A 17,476-nucleotide genomic window follows, 5' to 3' on the forward strand; every position below is an offset into this window, starting at 1 on the left:
GCAGTGATCACAAATCACACCCAGGACGCGAACACTGAAACTCATGCCATAAAGACAGCTGAGAATACACGCAGAGGTGAGCAGAAATGCAGCGCTAGCTGGAGCGGTGGAAACAGCCCAGTTCTGTGAGCACACTCCAGCAGGCCAGAGGCTTGTTCATTTAAGGAACTGGAGTGGTCATTATGTATGTACAGAAGCTTGTACTGCATACATAGCCTCAGGCACACACACAGACGTGCGTTCCTCTAATTAATCCACTAGTATCATTGTAGACATTTTCACCACAAATGCAACTTCCCAGGAAAATATTAGAAGAAAACTTTCAGGCTTTGCTCTATGTATTTTCAGACTTTTCTCTATTTTATTACCTTGACAATTAGAAAGACAAAAGACATAAAAGATTAGAAGGTATCACTGGTCACTTGAGAAATGCAAATTAAAACAACACTGAAATTCCATCTCACCCCAGAAGGAATGGCTGTCATCATGAAATCAACCAATAACAAATGCTGGTCCAGGGGCTGTGGGGAAAAAGGAACCCTTCTCCCCTGTTGGTGGGAGTGTAGACTAGTGCAACCATTGTGGAAATCAGTGTGGAGATTCTTTAAAAAACTAGGATGGGAGGTCCTTATTCAATGCAGACGTTCCCCTTCTGGGTACTTTTCCAGAAGATTTGAGAATACTATATCCAGTGATATATGCCCATGCAATGTTTATAGCAGTAAAATAGCTAAATCTTGGAAACAACTCAAAAACCCATCAACCGCAAAATAAAATGGATAAAAATGATGTGACGTTTTAATCCAATGAAATATCACTCAACTATAAAGAAGGATAAACTTGAGGCTTCTATAGGTAAATGAATGCAACTTGAGACCACACTCACATGTGTAATAAATCAGACTCACATGTGTAAATATAACACTATCTCCCTACTATAAAAAACTGAAAGACTAAGTAAGATCCAAAATGTACAACAGATATTGTGAAAGGGAAAGGGAAAGAAAATGCCCAAAAGTACAGAACAACTGGGACAGGGGAAAGGAGAAAAGAAAGAAGGGGAAAGATAGATACACCTACTACTAATCCCTATGAATTCATCAAAAAGAGCAGTTTGTGCTGTCATTGTTCGACTGATCGTTTTGTGCCTGTATCTTATAATCTGAACTACTTTGAAGATAACAACACGCAATACATTAACCACTGTTAATCTCCTATCATATTGTTTAGAAATTCTGTATCATCAGTTTTATTCTTTTTTCATCTTAAAATAAAAATTCTTTAAAATAGCAGGTAAATCTGGGGCATATTCTATATCCTAAACTTCCTACTTGCTTCATTTTGCTTTTACAATTTTATTTCTCTTTGACTCAGTCTTCTTGGAGTCGCCATTTGAAAGCACCTTCTAGAATGACATGCGGTCTCCCTTGCACAAGGCAGAGTGCGTTAACCTCACGAACCTTCTCACATATATCGTTCAGGGCACCAGCTAAAACACGGTAGGCGCTGGTCTTCCCTCCAAACGGTTCTCCGACGATCATAAATCCGTGGCGCACAATCATCATCTCGTATATCTGAAGAATCTTCTCCGAGAAGAACTTGGTCATTTGCAGATTCATGGAGACGCAGTTGTCTTTGATGGCTGCCAGCAAATCGTTGTAATCGGGCTTTGGTAATTTCACCCCAGGAAATAAATCTGAAGTAATCCCCTGATAAGAGATGATTTGAAATGTTTTTATACATTTATATTACATATGTATAAATATTTTATATCATTTGAAATACGTATGTAAAGATGGAAAGCAAGCTGTTAAGTAATAATAGGTCAAACCTCCTCCTGTTTTCTGCTAAAAGTTTTACAGCTTGAGCTTTTGTAGTTTTATGATATTTGTAAGTAGAAAGTTGTGCAAATAACATTACATGATTTCAAGGTCTATTACAAAGGTTGTCACATTGGGAAAAGGTAACAGACAATCAATATCATGGGACAAAGTGAGGGGTCCAGAGATAGACCCTGCTGTACCCAAACAACTCCCCACAGACACGAGGGCGGCTCAGCGTTTGACAGAGAGCCTGGACGACCAGCTGGAGCGCCTGTCTATGTTGCAGTGCTCCACACTACCGCACGCTCACATCTTTCACGCATACCTCAGACATCAGCGTGGAAGTATTTCAGCAGATATGTTGCATGGTTTGAGGAATGGCCCCCCAAATTTCTTGTCCACCCACAATTTTGGATGTGACCTTATATGAAAACAGGCTCATATCCATGTAATCAGTTAAGTAAAGCCACATGGATTAGGACACAGCCTTAGCCCAGGGACAGGTGTCTCAGAGAAAGGAGAAAGTCACACACAAGACCCTGGGATGACCCTGCGATGATGCAGGCAGGGCCGCAGTGACACAGGCACAAGCCAAGGAGCCTCGGGCACTGCAGAGACACCGGAGGCAGGCAGGCAGGAGGAAGAAGCCTTCTCTGGAGCCTCAGGAGGGAGCATGGCCTCTGGCTTGTGGTACTGAATTATGGTACGCTAGGAAATTAAAACAGTATAATCATATAATAATCACGGGTTTGGAAGGAACTCTGACCTCACATGTACTGTGCATGGATTCATAAAGTTAGTTACAAGACCTAAGGAAGTAATCTTCTCAGTCAGGTAAGACGGTGACCATCACCACCAACCACGTGAGAAGGATGACTATTCTTCTCACCCTGGAGGGAAAAGGGAGATTTCAGAGTCACGCTGCAATCAGTCCCTGCAAAGCCTTTACAGAGACGCTCCTCCCCTTTCTGCAAAGCAGGAAGTTTCCTCAGGGCAAAGCAGAGAAAAGGTCAGCACAGCAGGGTGGACAGAGCTGGCCACGGGCTGCATGGCAGAGTCCTGCTCCCCGTGACTGCCACAAAAGCCAGTTACTTTGCCTCTCGTGCCTCAGTTTCACCATGTGTTAAACAGGATAATGACAGCATCAGCCCATGGGGACGTCTGCAGCATTAAACAGAATACTCCCTGCAAGGCACTGCTTTGTAGGACCTGGCAAGGCTGGGGGTGCGGCTCCGTGGTAAGGTTCATGGTTAGCCATGTGAGGTCCTGGTTTGATGCCCAGCACACAACACACATGCACACATGCATGCACACACACACTCACATACAACACAAAGACATCTAGTCACACTTCCAAAGGCTTACGAAAGAAGCAACAAATTTTGGTGTCCAGTGACCCCACCAAAGCCAATATCCTCCCCTTCCTGCGGAGCTGGAAAGCTCGGAGGTGTCCTGCTTGTCACCATGGCAGAAGTGCAAACACTGGGGGAGGAAGGCAATGTCACATTGTGCATGGACAGTCCTGCCCAACAGGGACTTGTGCCTACTGGAAATGTTACCTGAGAAACATTGCCCAGTCCATGTCCCCAAGCACTGCACCGGCACAAGGACACAGGCACTGAAGTGTCTTTGTACATCCAGGAAATCTGTACAGTGCACCAGTACCAAGGAAACCAAGGGAAGTCATGGGGAGAAAGTGCACCATCTTCCCCTGCTGGTTTTCCCTGTAAAATATCTGCACTGCCGGCTCTAAGTAGGAAGGGCTGCCGCTGTGGAGACGGCCACACATAGTTGCTATGGTAACCAATGTCAGTGGACCACTCTAGTGGCAGGATCTCTTCCCCCATCACCAGACAGACACAAGGTCTGCAGTCTTTACGAGCTGACAGCCAGTGCCTGTGTGAGCTGCAAGGCAGCGTGCAGGAGCAAGGGTCTAACATGCACAAAGAGCCCGCCGGTCCTGGGACAAGGAAGGGGACCAGACGGAACCAAAGATGAAATGGAATCTTGGGCCATTACTCTTCCTTTCAGTTACCCTTAATCTGATCCTACTTGATTGATAATCTGATAACTTGATTGTCAAACTTGGTTCTTGTGTAAGATCATGCTTAAAATTTCATAAATGCCATCTCAGTCTTCTAAGGAAATTAAGCTCGTTCATTTTTTTCAGTCATTCACAGAACTAATGTTTACCAAGTGCCTATTCTGTGCTGAGGATTCAGTGGCGTGCTGGGCCAAGTTCCTTCCACAGAACCCACATTCTCGGGGAATTTGTAAGCAAATGTCACCTTTGCTGATCATTATATTCCGCAGTGAAGAAAACTTAAAAACCCCTTGTTCCTGAAACTCAGACAGCAAAGCTAGCTAAACACACTCCAAATAAAAACAAGGGGTGATCTATGTTCCTCGGCTCTGTGTTGTTCTTTATGGTTAAAGTTTCTTGCAGGGAGCTTTGAAAACACGGACATTTGATAAATGCATTCTTGAAAGAATTTTGATGCACTGGAATAATGAATATTCTTACCTTAAAAAGTGGTAAATCGTGGGCTAGAAATTTTGGCAGATTTACATCAATAATAGATCTCAGTAGCAAAATTTCTTCGTTTTCATTTGGGTACTTCAGCTGCAAGAAAACACACTCATGAGGGTTTCTGCAGCCGCACCCTCACTCACGTTCGCACAAACACAAACACAAATACAATTCCAACCGGCATGACCGCGGTGCTATTTCATGTGGTTTGGTTGCTGCTATAGAAACGGACATTTACACTCGCTGAATTTTTATTAGTTTGTAATAAAAACCTAGACTGAACTAGCTGCCTGTTCGCAGACACTAAACAAAAGGCTCCTAGCCACTAATTCAATGTATTTGGGTTACTGCCGTCATCTAGGTGTTGGGTAGAACTAGTTCACCCGATGCCTTTAAGACCCAGCAGCCCAGGGACGATGGTGAACATCGTTAGGAGTGGACAGTCATTCTGACTAAGTGGATTTAACTTTAAAACATATAAACAACGTTCTCTCCTTCATCATATTCCGAGGCCAAGACCTTTGCTCTGAATGTAGAGCTCTGCACTCGTCTCTGTGTTTTTCACCAAAACAACATCAATCATGTGTCTGCCGCTCTACCCAGCTTTGCTGTGTTCTGCTTGTTTTTAAAGGGGATGAAGCACTCAAAGACACCTGTAAGACATCCTGAAGGGTGTAAGTTTGACACCTCCTTTCTCATCCGCATCTAATTCAAAGTCACTATTCTAACAATCTGTGTTTCCTGATGCTCTTAAATAATGAACTTAGTACTCATAGTACAGAAACCCTTCTTCTTTTCAGGTTTATACCTCACTGGTATAAACCCGCCAGGCACCTACATGGCAGAACACAGCATGGTCTGGCCAACTTCACACACAGCACCTGGAGGCCCTGCTTGTGCCCGTGAAGTGGAGAGAGTTGAGGCAAATGCACACGAAACTCCCGACCATCGTGGGAGCCCGAGGTTGACTGAGAAGTGGTTTTGACCCTGAACTTGCTGTTTTGAAATTGCACCCACAGCAGCACCCACATAATCAACAAAAACCCAAATGCAGAATTATTCCACCCATTTTAGTGCTTAACAGCTCACTCGAGAGTTTCACCCACCTCCGTATGCTGGTTTGCCAGCACTCTCCTGCCCCCCAGATCTTCTCTCTAATGAATGTTGCTGGCTTACTTTGGTGGCCTCTGCCTTACAAAGCCCCTGTCTCCTTGCTGTCAGGCTTGTTGGCTCTGCCTCTCCTCGACTCCCAGTGCCAAAGCTGACCCTGTGCCTGAGTCCAGGCTTTGATCACTCAAACCACAAAGAAATCAGTGTCAGAAGCTTGCTACCCAAGGGGCCATTATTTTGAAGCAAATGTTCAAATTCTCTCTTGATATAACAGAAACCGGCTTCAAAACATTCCACAACTCTAAATTAGCTTTTGACAAAGAAGGATAGGTTAATTTGCAAGATTTGTTTGCAGCCTGACTTTAATGGCTTGATTGATGCCATAGTCAAGATTTCAGGGAAGACACAGGCTGGAAAATGCATTATCTAACCACAGGTAATCGTGACGTGCCGGGTTAATACAAATTGGGGCTTCTAAGCACCTGCATTTATTGCAAAACACAATGACTTGAAGTGATGTCAGGCTGACATGAAGTAGAATATCACTACTATAGATTACAATTCTTGATAACATTATGATAGAAGATAAAAATGCATGCCAATGTCCTTAGTTATGTTGCACATATTTTTAAATCTGTATCTTGTACAAATCATGAACATGAAAATTTTGTAAACCCCAAGGTCACATTATACTGTGACCTAGAATCACTTTGATGCCTTAAATACAGTTTTATTTCACAGGTCCACAAAATACTTCCAATGAAAAGTTAACCAAGTCTTTAAAAATTGGGTTTTTCATATAGTATGTTTTTACATGATTAGATTATTTCAAATGCAAATGTTTTATTGCAAATTGATTACTGCTAGGCCAGTTGGCTACAACTAATAATTACATTAAGTCACAATGTCTTAGGGCTTTTTGCATATATTTATCAATTACACATTATTTCCTTTAAAGTGATATAGGTTATATAAACTAGAAGCCTTCAAAATGTTTCTCAGCAGTCACCAGGCATAATGGCACATGCCGGTGCTCCCAGCACTCAGGAGACTGAGACAGGATCGCTGTAAGTTGGAGGCCAGCTTGACCTACATAGTGAATTCAAGGTCAGCCTGGACTTCATAGTGAGACCCTGTCCAGAAAAACAAACAAAAATAAATTCTCAGTGGTAAACAATCTTCTTCCCTGGTAGCACCCAGTTCTGTATTTTAAATTATGGAACAAGCAATCCTATCATGAAGAATCACACAGGTAAGGGTTTTTTATATAAAACTTTTTGTGGGTGCAAAACGATATTTTAGTGCGATCACTGATTCTGTTCGGTTAGCGAGAGCAATGTGTCACTCCATGAAGACACACAGACCAAGACGCGCGAAGGGGAGATTCCGGGTCAGAGGCGCAGAGTCTGTACCTTCAGGTTCCCGGCGGCAGTGAGCACCGACTTCACAGCCCGCATCCCGTAGTCATAGTGATGCTGCGAGGACAGCTGCTCCGAACACAAGCGGTAGGTGGCCACGATTTTCACAGACAGCGGCCGGGCAGTGACGAACCCACAGGAGTATAGGACTATTTCAGCGATCATGGCGTAGTCGGGGACCATCATGGCCACTGTGCGGAAGAGAGCCTAAGGGACAGGACAAGACAGGCCCTCTTTAAACAGGGACGCCCCGCAGCTCTGCCCTGGAAGTGTCCATCCGAGCATCACCGGATGAACAGATAAGGGAAACGTAACTGTACCCCGTGAGGCACTGATCTGCCACGGAGGAGGGTGAACCTGGGTCACCTGCGGGAGGACGGGTGCACCTCGAGGCCAGAAAGCTGAGGAAAGTCAGCCAGTCACATGGCTTTTCCAATACATAAATAAAGAAAATGAAAGATCACAGGAAACAGGGACATGGATCTTTTGCAAATAGCAAAGAGGGGAGGGGAAGCGGACGTACAAATGGTGAAGACGTGTTACACACAGGCACCAGCTCCTGGGGAGAGACAGAATCACTGTGCATGGCAAACATGTCCTAATAAAAACAAGTGTTTAAATAAAAATGACCATCACAAAAATAGCCCTGCTGTATAGTCACAGCATGTGATGGCTTTATAGTTTTTCTGCAATCATTAAATTATGAGGTTCAAGCCATATAAAAACAATTAAACCAACTGGTCTTCTTTTACACCCATATCATAAACAGAGCATTAACTTTGGTGTATGAACCGTTTCCATGTAAAAAATGCTTAGAGTCAGCTGTGCTGTGCTCCCCTCCGTGATGTGGGGGAGCTTCTGGTCTCTGCAGGATGTCTAAAGGCCGGGCTTCTTACCTGGGCTGGGAGATGGGGCTTCACACCAAACTGTACTTCATAACCTGGAGCGAGTCAGGCAGCCCTGCTAACGAGACCGTGCTAGGGAAAGGGCGCATGTGGGGACCCCCTGAGCCCCTGCCATCTGTGGTTGCTGTGCCCGTCTTCTAGGAAGTGTAACAATGGAAAGAGGACTAGGAAGCAAAAGGACCAGTGCCTGCATCTGCTTGGACAGCGGACACTGCAGAGGCACATGGCAGAGGAGAGCCAGGCTGCGAGCTGGGGTCCGGCCCCACAGCGGGAGGAGAGCATCCCCGCTCAGAAGTCCTAGGGAAGGGGCCACCAAAGGTCTGGGCAGACAGAAGGCATCAGACTGAGAAGACCTGTCGTCCAAGCCTTGGAAGCTGTGAGCAGGGGACCCAGGAGAGGAACTGTGAGAACTGTGAGCTGCTCTGCTGGCCCAAGGGCGGGCCAGAGGGTCACGTTTGAATGACCTTGTGTGTCCAGGCTTCCTTGCTGGAGGAAAGGAGAAGTCTGGGCTTATCTGTCAGGCTATGAAGTGGTGATTTAGAGACAGAGCAAACTTCACGCAGAGAGGTAGGTGGTGGGGGACGTTCTGGGCAGGGAGGCTCCTGGTGACATGAACAGCAGGGGAATGCGGCCTCTGGGAAATAGTCCCAATGCCCAGTGCTCAGAGGTGGTACTAAGAAACCTGAGCTTGAACTACTAGACAAAAAGGAGCCCCCAGTTTCTTAAAGTGTGGGGATGACATGACTAGACGGCTTGGGCAGACCACAGGGCAGCACTGCAGGGGGAGCTCGGGAGGGGAAGCCCAGGGGGGAGCCATGAGCCACATGGGAGCTGTCACCTCTGTCCCACCCCAGAGGACAGTGACGGGGTGAGACCGGGTGTGGTGAGGACAGGACCCACGGGACTTAGAGAGGACTTCTGTGAAACAGGAGCCCAGAAGAGCTTGTGAAGGGGAGGGGGTTTCCAGAACATTCCAACCACTGCTAACAGCACTTCCTGGGGCCCGGCTGCCTTGTTCTCCTTTTCTTTTTTACTTTGGATACGTTTCTCTTCCTTCAGATGTTAGATGTTTCCACAGACATTGAAAACAAGAGCTCTGTAGCAGCTCTAACCAAGGCAGCACAACAGGAGAACAACGGGAACCCGAAGAAGAGCTGTGAGCTGGAGGGCAACGCCGGGCTTGATGGAGAAGGAAAATGCGTCACCCCAGGAACCACGGGGCACATACTTGGTTCTGTCAACACGGATGCCGTGGGAAAAGTCTGTGTGGGGCACTGACAGATGCCACCGAGAGCCCAGTGATGGCTTCCAGCTTTTTATGACCAGCTCCTGACAGGGCTTTGCTTTCCCTGCTCTTATAAAAATTTAATATTATTTCTACCCTTTTTCCTATTTTGCTTTTTTTCTCTAAATAAAAATAAAAAATAAAAAATTATGCACTCTGGTTGCATCTACAGAACAAAAAAACAGCATAGCTGAGTGGAACATACGACTGGTCCAAGAAGTGCTTTCCAAAGGAAAAGTGCGAGGGAAATCTCAAAATGCTTCTTACATAAAGGATTCTCCAGTTTTTGTTTTTAAATCACACCTCCCTGAAGGAAAGCAAAGCACTAAGACATCCGGCACAGTGCACAGAAGGACGTGAGGCGGAGCCCAAAACACTGGCAGCAATTAGTCTAGCGAAGTCCTTCCAGTGAAGAAGAAACACTGCTCCCTCCTCCTGAGAAGCGGTGGGTTCCACACGGAACCGAGAGGCCGGGAGGACTGGGTCGGGGCCTGGTTTGGGAACCACGATTGCCAGAGCACGACTTCCTGGATCTTCTCAGTGCACAGTCATAGCCACCCGTGCCATCCCGGCTGCAAAGAGGCTCACAGACACACAGAGAAAACGCATTTCCCTGAGAAGCAAACACAAGCTGCTTGATTCAGTGAAGTGTCTGCTCTGTCCCAAGTGGGTAGTGTTTTGTTCTTTGCTACAACAACAAAGTCAGCACTGTGTATTCATGAGGGTTGATGCAGGAGGTAAACGGTGGCACTGGGATGCAGTTCACCACACAGCTGTCCCCTGACTCCAGCCCAGAGAGCATTTCAACCCCGAGAATAGCTCAGAGGACCTCTGCCCACCACCACATTGTTCATAAGGCAGGGAAACTAGACGACACTTACAGGTTCAGCAGGAAGAAAAGTGTAATGGATTTATAGAGTGACCCATGTCTCTAAAGATGAGAAAAGCTCCACGCTATAATATTAACTTGAAAAACTCCCACTGTACTGTCTTGTTTAAGCACTGTGTTTTTAAAAGGCATTTAAAACTGTGATCATTCAATGCAAATAGTAAGTAGCAGAATAGGTACCGTTTTAGTATTTTTATATATTTTGTACTGTGTTATAATCAGCCTTATTTTCTTTTATTTTTATCGGTACCAGGGATCGAACTCACGACTGCACGCTTGCAAGGCAGGTGCTTATGCCACAGAGCTAAATCCCCAGCCCCAATCAGGCTTATTTTAAAAGTAAAATTTGAAAATTGTACCTGGGGCACGTATGTATCTTTAAAGCATTCAAAGCTTTAAAAATTATCATCTAGAATAGTTTTCTAATATATTATAAAGCCTAACCGCATATTTTGCATGTAATTCCAGGGTGGTAATTCTTTCTTTTACGAAATGTTAGCACTTTGTAAACTGGAAAAACAGAGTGGAAGATGCACTCCCACCACCAGCATACCTTCAGATTATCTGGCAGCTCGGATCGCCCAGCATACCCAGGGTTCATGGTTATGAAGACAGCACAGGTAGGGTCCAGTTTTAGCTCGGTTCCCTCAAAAACTAGGATATCAGCGCCTGCATTAATGCCTGTGCGTAATGAAGACAGAACCGATTCAGCAGAGCCACACATAATGCAGCCTGTGTCCTTCATTACCGCCCATATTTCTTCTGTTTTCCACACAATGCCAAGAGAGACTCGTCCATTACCTCTTTGGATAGTAAGGATTTGTTGAGCAACCACAGAAAGTACTTCCAAATCGATTCTGTTGAACTCATCAAAGCAAGCCCAGGCGCCACAAGATAGCAGCCCCTGGGAGAAAAGAGTAATGGAATTTTTCAGCTTTATCTGATTGAATATTATGTTGACAGGCTGCAGTTTTCACCTGATCTTTTTAAGGATTTAATATCCTATCAAGGAAGTTGCTTCTTCACCTCTATCATTAAAGACAGCTTCCTTTTTCAATACCAATTCATTATTCTGTATGAATAAAGAGTTTGATCAACTGGAAAATTTTCCAATTTACTTTTTTTTTTTGCTTCCTGTATTTTTCTTGCATTTGGATGTGCACCTGAAATGTTGAAGTCTTTCTTACTTTTTATTTGCACACTGATCTATTTGCTGTTTCTGGGTGGACTCAGCGAGTGGGCTGTAACTGTTCTCCACCCATAGGGACCTCTGTTGCTAGCAAAACTGCTCTGGGAAGTGAACACCAGTGGCTGGCTGAGGTCACACAGGTCACAGCTAACTTTCAAATGGGACACTGGGTTGTCAGGAAAAACCAGGAACTCGGACATCATCAGCTCCCTCCAAATCCATGTTTACACATTAAAAAACTCAAAAAATCAATAAATATTTGTTAAGCACACATTATAGTGTGTGTGTGTGTGTGTGTGTGTGTGTGTGTGTGTGTCATATATGCCAGGCATGATGCGTGGCACTTTATAGATAAATTTTAGGCAAGGAAACTAACTCTGTACTCCTACAGTTAGCACAAGGCCTTGCTTTTGTATCCAGTGGATTACACTGAACCGTAATGGATTGAATGTGAACTCGATCTGTGTCAAGGAGAAGTACATTTTCATTATTTAGGGAAGAGTTTATCTACAATTGACCCATATAGCATTAGATAACGGAAGATTTAGATCACAGTGCACGGGATGTTTAGGAGGTCACAGATTCAAATAGCCATACTGACTGTGAGGTTTCCAACAGTAAGAACTACAGCATTTTAACGTGTACCCCCATTGCCAGCATGAACCTAACACAGAGCCAGTCTCCATATAATTAGAAGTGCTCGGCGACAAGGAAATGTAACACAATATATGTGCATGACTCTAAATCAAAGAATTAAGAATTTCACTAACTAGACTAACAAAAAGAACACCACACAGCACATATTTCTCTAAACACGTAGGACTATAATGGCTATTCAAACAAGTAGGCCTTTTAAATCTCACTATTTATTTCTTAAATAATCATTGTACTACATGCACAGATCATTACAGAGGGTAAATTAAAATGTTATTGTTTGCTTGATTTTTTATTCATCATAATTTTGACTTGCTTTTATTTCTAACTCCTAATTGTCTCGGTATCACACACACACAGGCTACTTCCCTGGGAATCGTTAAGGTAATACTTTAGTTCTATCTTTAAGATCTAGTAAATCTTTTATGTGAACACAGTTATGTTGCATTATAAACAGCTCCTCTCTGTGGGCAGTTATCCTATGATGAAGGGAGGAGGAGATGACGCAAACCTTAAAGAACTTTCCTAGGGCCAAGTAATCCAAGCCATCTGAGCAGTTGAACACAACGCACTGTTTGGCCACCGCCTTCGCCAAGTCCTTGGTGGTCTCCGTCTTCCCGGTGCCAGCTGGGCCCTCGGGCGCCCCTCCAAGGTGCAGGTGAAGGGCTCCAAATAAAGTTCTGAGAAAGAAGACAGGGGTCATCCACATGGAGCAGTGGTTTGGTTTGGTTTGGTTTGGTTTGGTTTGGTTTGGTTTGGTTTGTATTGTTTTGTTTTGTTTTGGTTTAATGCACATACAAAAAGCTTAAATTGAGAACCCAACATGCCATTTCCCTCTCCAATAATTCTTTCCTTCCCACCGACCAGAGCATCTCTGACAGGCTGCTTTATCTGCTCTTAGAGTTTGCTTCTGAATACTGTATGACTGAGGGAGTTTGCCAAATCCACTTTTGAAACTTAAAGGCGACTTGTGCACAGCATGGAGAATTCAGCTGACCCTGAACAACCTGGTCCTTTTGCTGCCCTTAGTGGCTCACAACAGAAGCCAACAGTGAGTGTTATCACACTTGGCCGTGTTTTAAAGAAGGAAAGGGAAGTCTTCCAACACGAGGAATGTGAAGCTGGTGAAGTGATTAATTAGGCTCCAGGCTGCACACATCCATATTGTCTTGAGGACCTGCCTGTAAACACAGAGTGTTTATGTATTTCCACATTCCGTGCTAGAGACAGAAAGCAGATCTTCAGAGCTGAGCCAGCCAGGCACAGGAATGGATCCACCCACGGGAATCTAGGCGCCTTGAAACACAGCCTGGCCTCTCTGTGGAGACTAAATGTATCCCAGCACCTGCCAGAGAAAGATGAAGAAGATCTACTCTCTTGAGGCCTGGGTGCAAGTCTGCACCATCCAGGGGCGGGAGGAACCGATTCCACGACCACAGCATGTGACCTGGCTAAGAAGCTGACATGGATGCTGGGAGGACCAGAGGAGACCCTGCAGCTCTCCTCAGAGGTGCGTCCCCAGCTGCTGTGGCAGGACATGCCGGGCTGCCTGGGAGCCACCTCCTCCTAAGACAGGGCTGGCATGGGTGGAGGAAACAGCTAGACACTAAGAAGCCAGGACAACCATAACTATAAGCTGTGCTTTAAAACAGACCGCAACTGCTAGGTCATAGCTGAAGTTACTCATGGCTCTCTGTATCAGCATTCCCTTAATTTCATGACCTAGAATCTTCCAGAAATGCAAAAATACCTATTTTGATGCAGTCCTGTTTATGTCAGTGGCCCCAGGCCTCATGCCTTTGCATTATCCATTTGTGATTGGTTCATTATTTAGCATTTAGATTGGGAGTGTGAGTGCCACACCAGCCTAGGGGTGGAGCCAGGATGTGATGTAATAGCAGGAGAAGGCGTGTTTTGCTTTCTTGCCAGTTTCCTTCTTGCTGTTTGCAGCCACCATGAACTGCGGCCCCACCATGCCACCCTGCCTTGGAGTCAACTGAGTGTGGACTGATACCTCCCAAAACATAAGAAATAAATCTTTCCTTTCCCAACTTTGGGCGTCAGGTATTTTTGTCTCAGCGATGAATAAAAAGTAACTAACACAGAATTTGGTACCAAGGAGTGGAGTTGTTGCTATGACTATACCTGATCATGTTTTTCATGAAGCTTTGGAAGTGGCTTGTGGGCAGAGTCTGGAAAGGTTCAGACATGTTGCCTGGATGCACAGAGCTAGAACAGCTTATGCTGTTCTGTAGAAAAGATTTTGGCCAGAGCTCAGGGGACCAGAAGATAGAAAGCCTGATGGTAAAGATCAGGCTTGGGAGGTTTTTATTGGAAAGAAGAACTGCATTTGTTGTTGGACTCCTCATGATGTATGTTATGGCTTGGAGAAAGTTTGTCTGCATTTTGCTCATGCCCAGAGATTTAGCCTGAGACTGAGACTAAGGGCAATGGACTGATTAATCTAGCAAAGGAAATTTCAAGGCAGTCGAATGTTGAGGCTATGGCATGGCTATTGCTGTGGGCTTTTAGCCAGCTTTATGTTGCAAATCAAAAACAAAGAGCCCAGCAGGATAATTTACAAGGCTGTGAGTTTGGCTAGAAGGAAAACTCCAGTAAAGTTGTGAATTGTAAAGACAGAGCTGACACTTTGATTGCTGAGAAGAAACAGAGAGATGGCCAGGGGGCATCCCCAGGAAGCAGCAGGTCTCCACCTTTTGCAGGCTCAAAACTGCAAAAGCGAAAGAATGCTCAGAGGGGAAGCTGCAGAACACCATGCTCCAGAATGGCAACAGAGGCCACATGAGGTTCCAGAATGGCAGCAGCCACATGAGGTTTTGAATGATGGCAACATCAAGAAGCCTTTCTTTACAATCAGGTTCACAGAGCCCAGTGATCCAGGCAATTGATCCCTACAGCCAGGAGAGAAAAAAGCCTGGCTACTGCTCTAGCTGGCAGCAAACCTTGGCGGCATCCACATGGTCCTGATTTTAGGTGCAAGGAAAATGCACAAATTATGAGGGTAAGACGACTTCCACCTCAATTGCAAAGGGCCTCCCCAGGCAGTGTGCCCCTGAAAGGGCAATTTGTAAAGATATAAAGATGAAGCCAAAGGTGCAGTGGAGACTCCAGAAGTTTGGAAAATCCAGGAACATGGGTCATCCAAGGAAAGGTGCAAAAAACAAGCAGAGAGGGTTTAAGAGAAAAGCTGCAGGAGCTGAAATCCATGGAAGTGCCCTAGGGGTGAAGTCACCCAAGCCTTTTGGAGCCTGCAACCAGATTGCTTCAGATGCTGAGCATGAAACTCTAGGACTTAATGTTCACCCTGCTGGATGTTGGTCTAGCTTTGTTTCTAATGCTTTATATTCCCCTGTTTGTAACTTTTGGAATGGTAATATATATCTTGTGATTTTGCATTTCAGAAATGTTTAACCTTGTTCCATTTGTACAGGGGGTTCCAGTTAAGAGTTTGCCATAGCTATCAGAGGACACTTGGGACTTGGACATCTCAGCAATGCTGAAAATGTTAGGAACTTGTCAACTCTTGGAGATGGACTAAACGTCTTTTGTACAAAGGATGTGCATGAGTCATTGGGGGCCAGGGGTGGAATGTCATGGTTTATGTTGGTGGCCCCCAAGCCTCAAGCCTTTGCATTATGCATTTGTGATTGGTTCATTGTCTAGTGCTTGGTTTGGGGGTGTGAGTGCTACACCCACACAGGGGTGGAGCCAGAATGTGATGTAATAGCAGGAAGAAGGCGTGCTTTGCTCTCTTGCTGGTTCCTTCTTGCTATTTGCAGCCTCCATGAACTGCAGCCCTGCCATGCTGCCCTGCCTTGGAGCCAACTGAGTATGGACTGAAACCTCCAAAAACTGTAAGAAATAAACCTTTCTTTTCCCAACTTTGGGCATCAGGTGTTTTGTCTCAACAATGAGTAAAAAGTAACTAAGACAAGTCCCAAACAGGATAGATGAAAATTAATCCACACTGAATAACATCACAGTGAGGAACACCAAAAAACCCCAAAGAAAGTTTTAAAAACTTCAATAGTGAAAAGATAGTTGCTTAGAAAAGCGTAATTAGCAGATTTCTCGTCAGTAGGAAGATGACATGGGAGCATCAGATTTGGAGGAAATACTATCTTTGATGGGAAACTACGGTTCAATCTATAGCCCTATGGCCAGTTAATCTGTCTACTAATAATTCACTGAAGACAACAGAGAGAGACTTTTTTTAGACAAAGAATTAGAACACACAGTTTTCAGATCCTCATGGAAACGACTGACAGATACAGCCAAAGTGAGCACGAAACTACACAGGAAGTAAAGCAAAGCAGAAAGCAACAGTGAGGAAAGAAAACCAGGTTTTTGGTAAAACTACGTAAGTACTGTCTGTAAAAATGCCTACCCCCATAGGAAACAGGGGTTTTCTGCCTCAGAATTTAAAGCACCAAACTGAAAACAAGAAACACCAGAGCCTTATTAACAGTGAAGTGGTTTGGCAGATCAGCCCCCATCAGAACGTATAAAAATTGGCCAGGAAGACCACCAGTGAGAGGCCAGAATCGAGGGCTTCTTTGGAAGGAGCTGCAGGTGTACTGTGTGTTTCACGTCCCTCTGCATGGCAGAAGGGAAAGAAGCACTTCCTTTTCCCAAGGTAACTGAGGGCTTTAGAGAACTTTCCAGAAAGCCTGCACACCATGTACTCTGTGGAGCTTGTAAAGCACAAGAACTGAGTACGAGAGATGCACTCTTCCTGCTGACCAAACAGAAGCATATCAGCTAGCTGATCCAGGTCCCACCAGCAGCAGCCAGACCTGAGCCATGCTGAGTGGGACCTCGTGCAGGAGGCCCAGGTGGGACAGGAGGGGACCCCAGCAGAGGGCTGTGTGTGGGGACCTCAGCCAGGGGCAGGGCTGGAGGAGGCCTTTCTACAGGGCTGAGGGACCCCAAGATCCCATAGAGCCTCCCGGGGGTGACTGGCACGTCCAGTCCTGCTCCATCGCTGACAGCACTGTTATGGTTTGTGTCCAGGTGTCCCTCAAAGCCTCATACAGTCATGGGAGAGGGGCTTTTCAGAGGTGGCTGGCTCTAGAATGCACGGTGCTGGGATTAAGGGTGAGTGATCTAAAGATCAGTCCACTGATTGGATTGGCACAACCCTAGTCCCAGTAGCCTGGATAAGACAAAAGGGGCACAAGGAGGCTTTTCTGTGCCACTCTCCCTCTCTCACACTTCTGCTGTCTTAGCACCACAAACTGGTGCCCTCTGTCATGTGCCACCCTGTCTTGAAGCCAGCTGATTATGGATTGAAACCTCCACAAACTGTGAGCTAACAAACCCTGCCTCTTTTAACTTTGGGTGTCAGGTGTTTTGTGTCAGCAATGACAGAAAAGTAACTAAGACAAGCACTAACCACCAAGAAACAGCTGCTACCCAGTAAACTTATCACATGTCAACCTATCCTTCCTCCTCCAGCCCCCAACATGTGGGAACAAAAGGTAGCCCCTGAAGGTGTCAATGCACCCTGAAGGTGCCATAAGAATGACAAAAAGCTGGGCACATCTGCCTTTCATATTCATGCTCTGAGCCTCAGTCAGGCTTATCCAGAGGAGAAGGAAGTTTTAAATCCTATCAGAGGTAATAACTTTGATATTAGATCTCTGCAGGCTT

General features: G+C 45.3%; 1 protein-coding gene across 1 annotated transcript in view; it reads right to left on the bottom strand.

The window, feature by feature from the left end:
* The window catches only part of Dnah7 (dynein axonemal heavy chain 7), a 239,656-nt gene that overhangs the window by 109,684 nt on the left and 112,496 nt on the right, over positions 1-17,476 (bottom strand). Inside the window, exons 25-30 of the mRNA XM_023562205.2 lie at positions 12,315-12,483; positions 10,762-10,864; positions 10,514-10,641; positions 6,876-7,088; positions 4,348-4,446; positions 1,461-1,709 (exon numbers count right to left, since the gene is read on the bottom strand). Of these exons, the coding sequence (XP_023417973.1) occupies positions 1,461-1,709; positions 4,348-4,446; positions 6,876-7,088; positions 10,514-10,641; positions 10,762-10,864; positions 12,315-12,483 (961 nt within the window). The remainder of the gene's footprint in view (positions 1-1,460; positions 1,710-4,347; positions 4,447-6,875; positions 7,089-10,513; positions 10,642-10,761; positions 10,865-12,314; positions 12,484-17,476) is intronic.

The sequence above is a fragment of the Cavia porcellus genome, unplaced genomic scaffold (genome assembly GCF_034190915.1).
Source record: "Cavia porcellus strain 051 isolate PalLab524CR breed Dunkin Hartley unplaced genomic scaffold, mCavPor4.1 scaffold_12, whole genome shotgun sequence".
In the NCBI taxonomy this organism is placed as follows: Eukaryota; Metazoa; Chordata; class Mammalia; order Rodentia; family Caviidae; genus Cavia; species Cavia porcellus.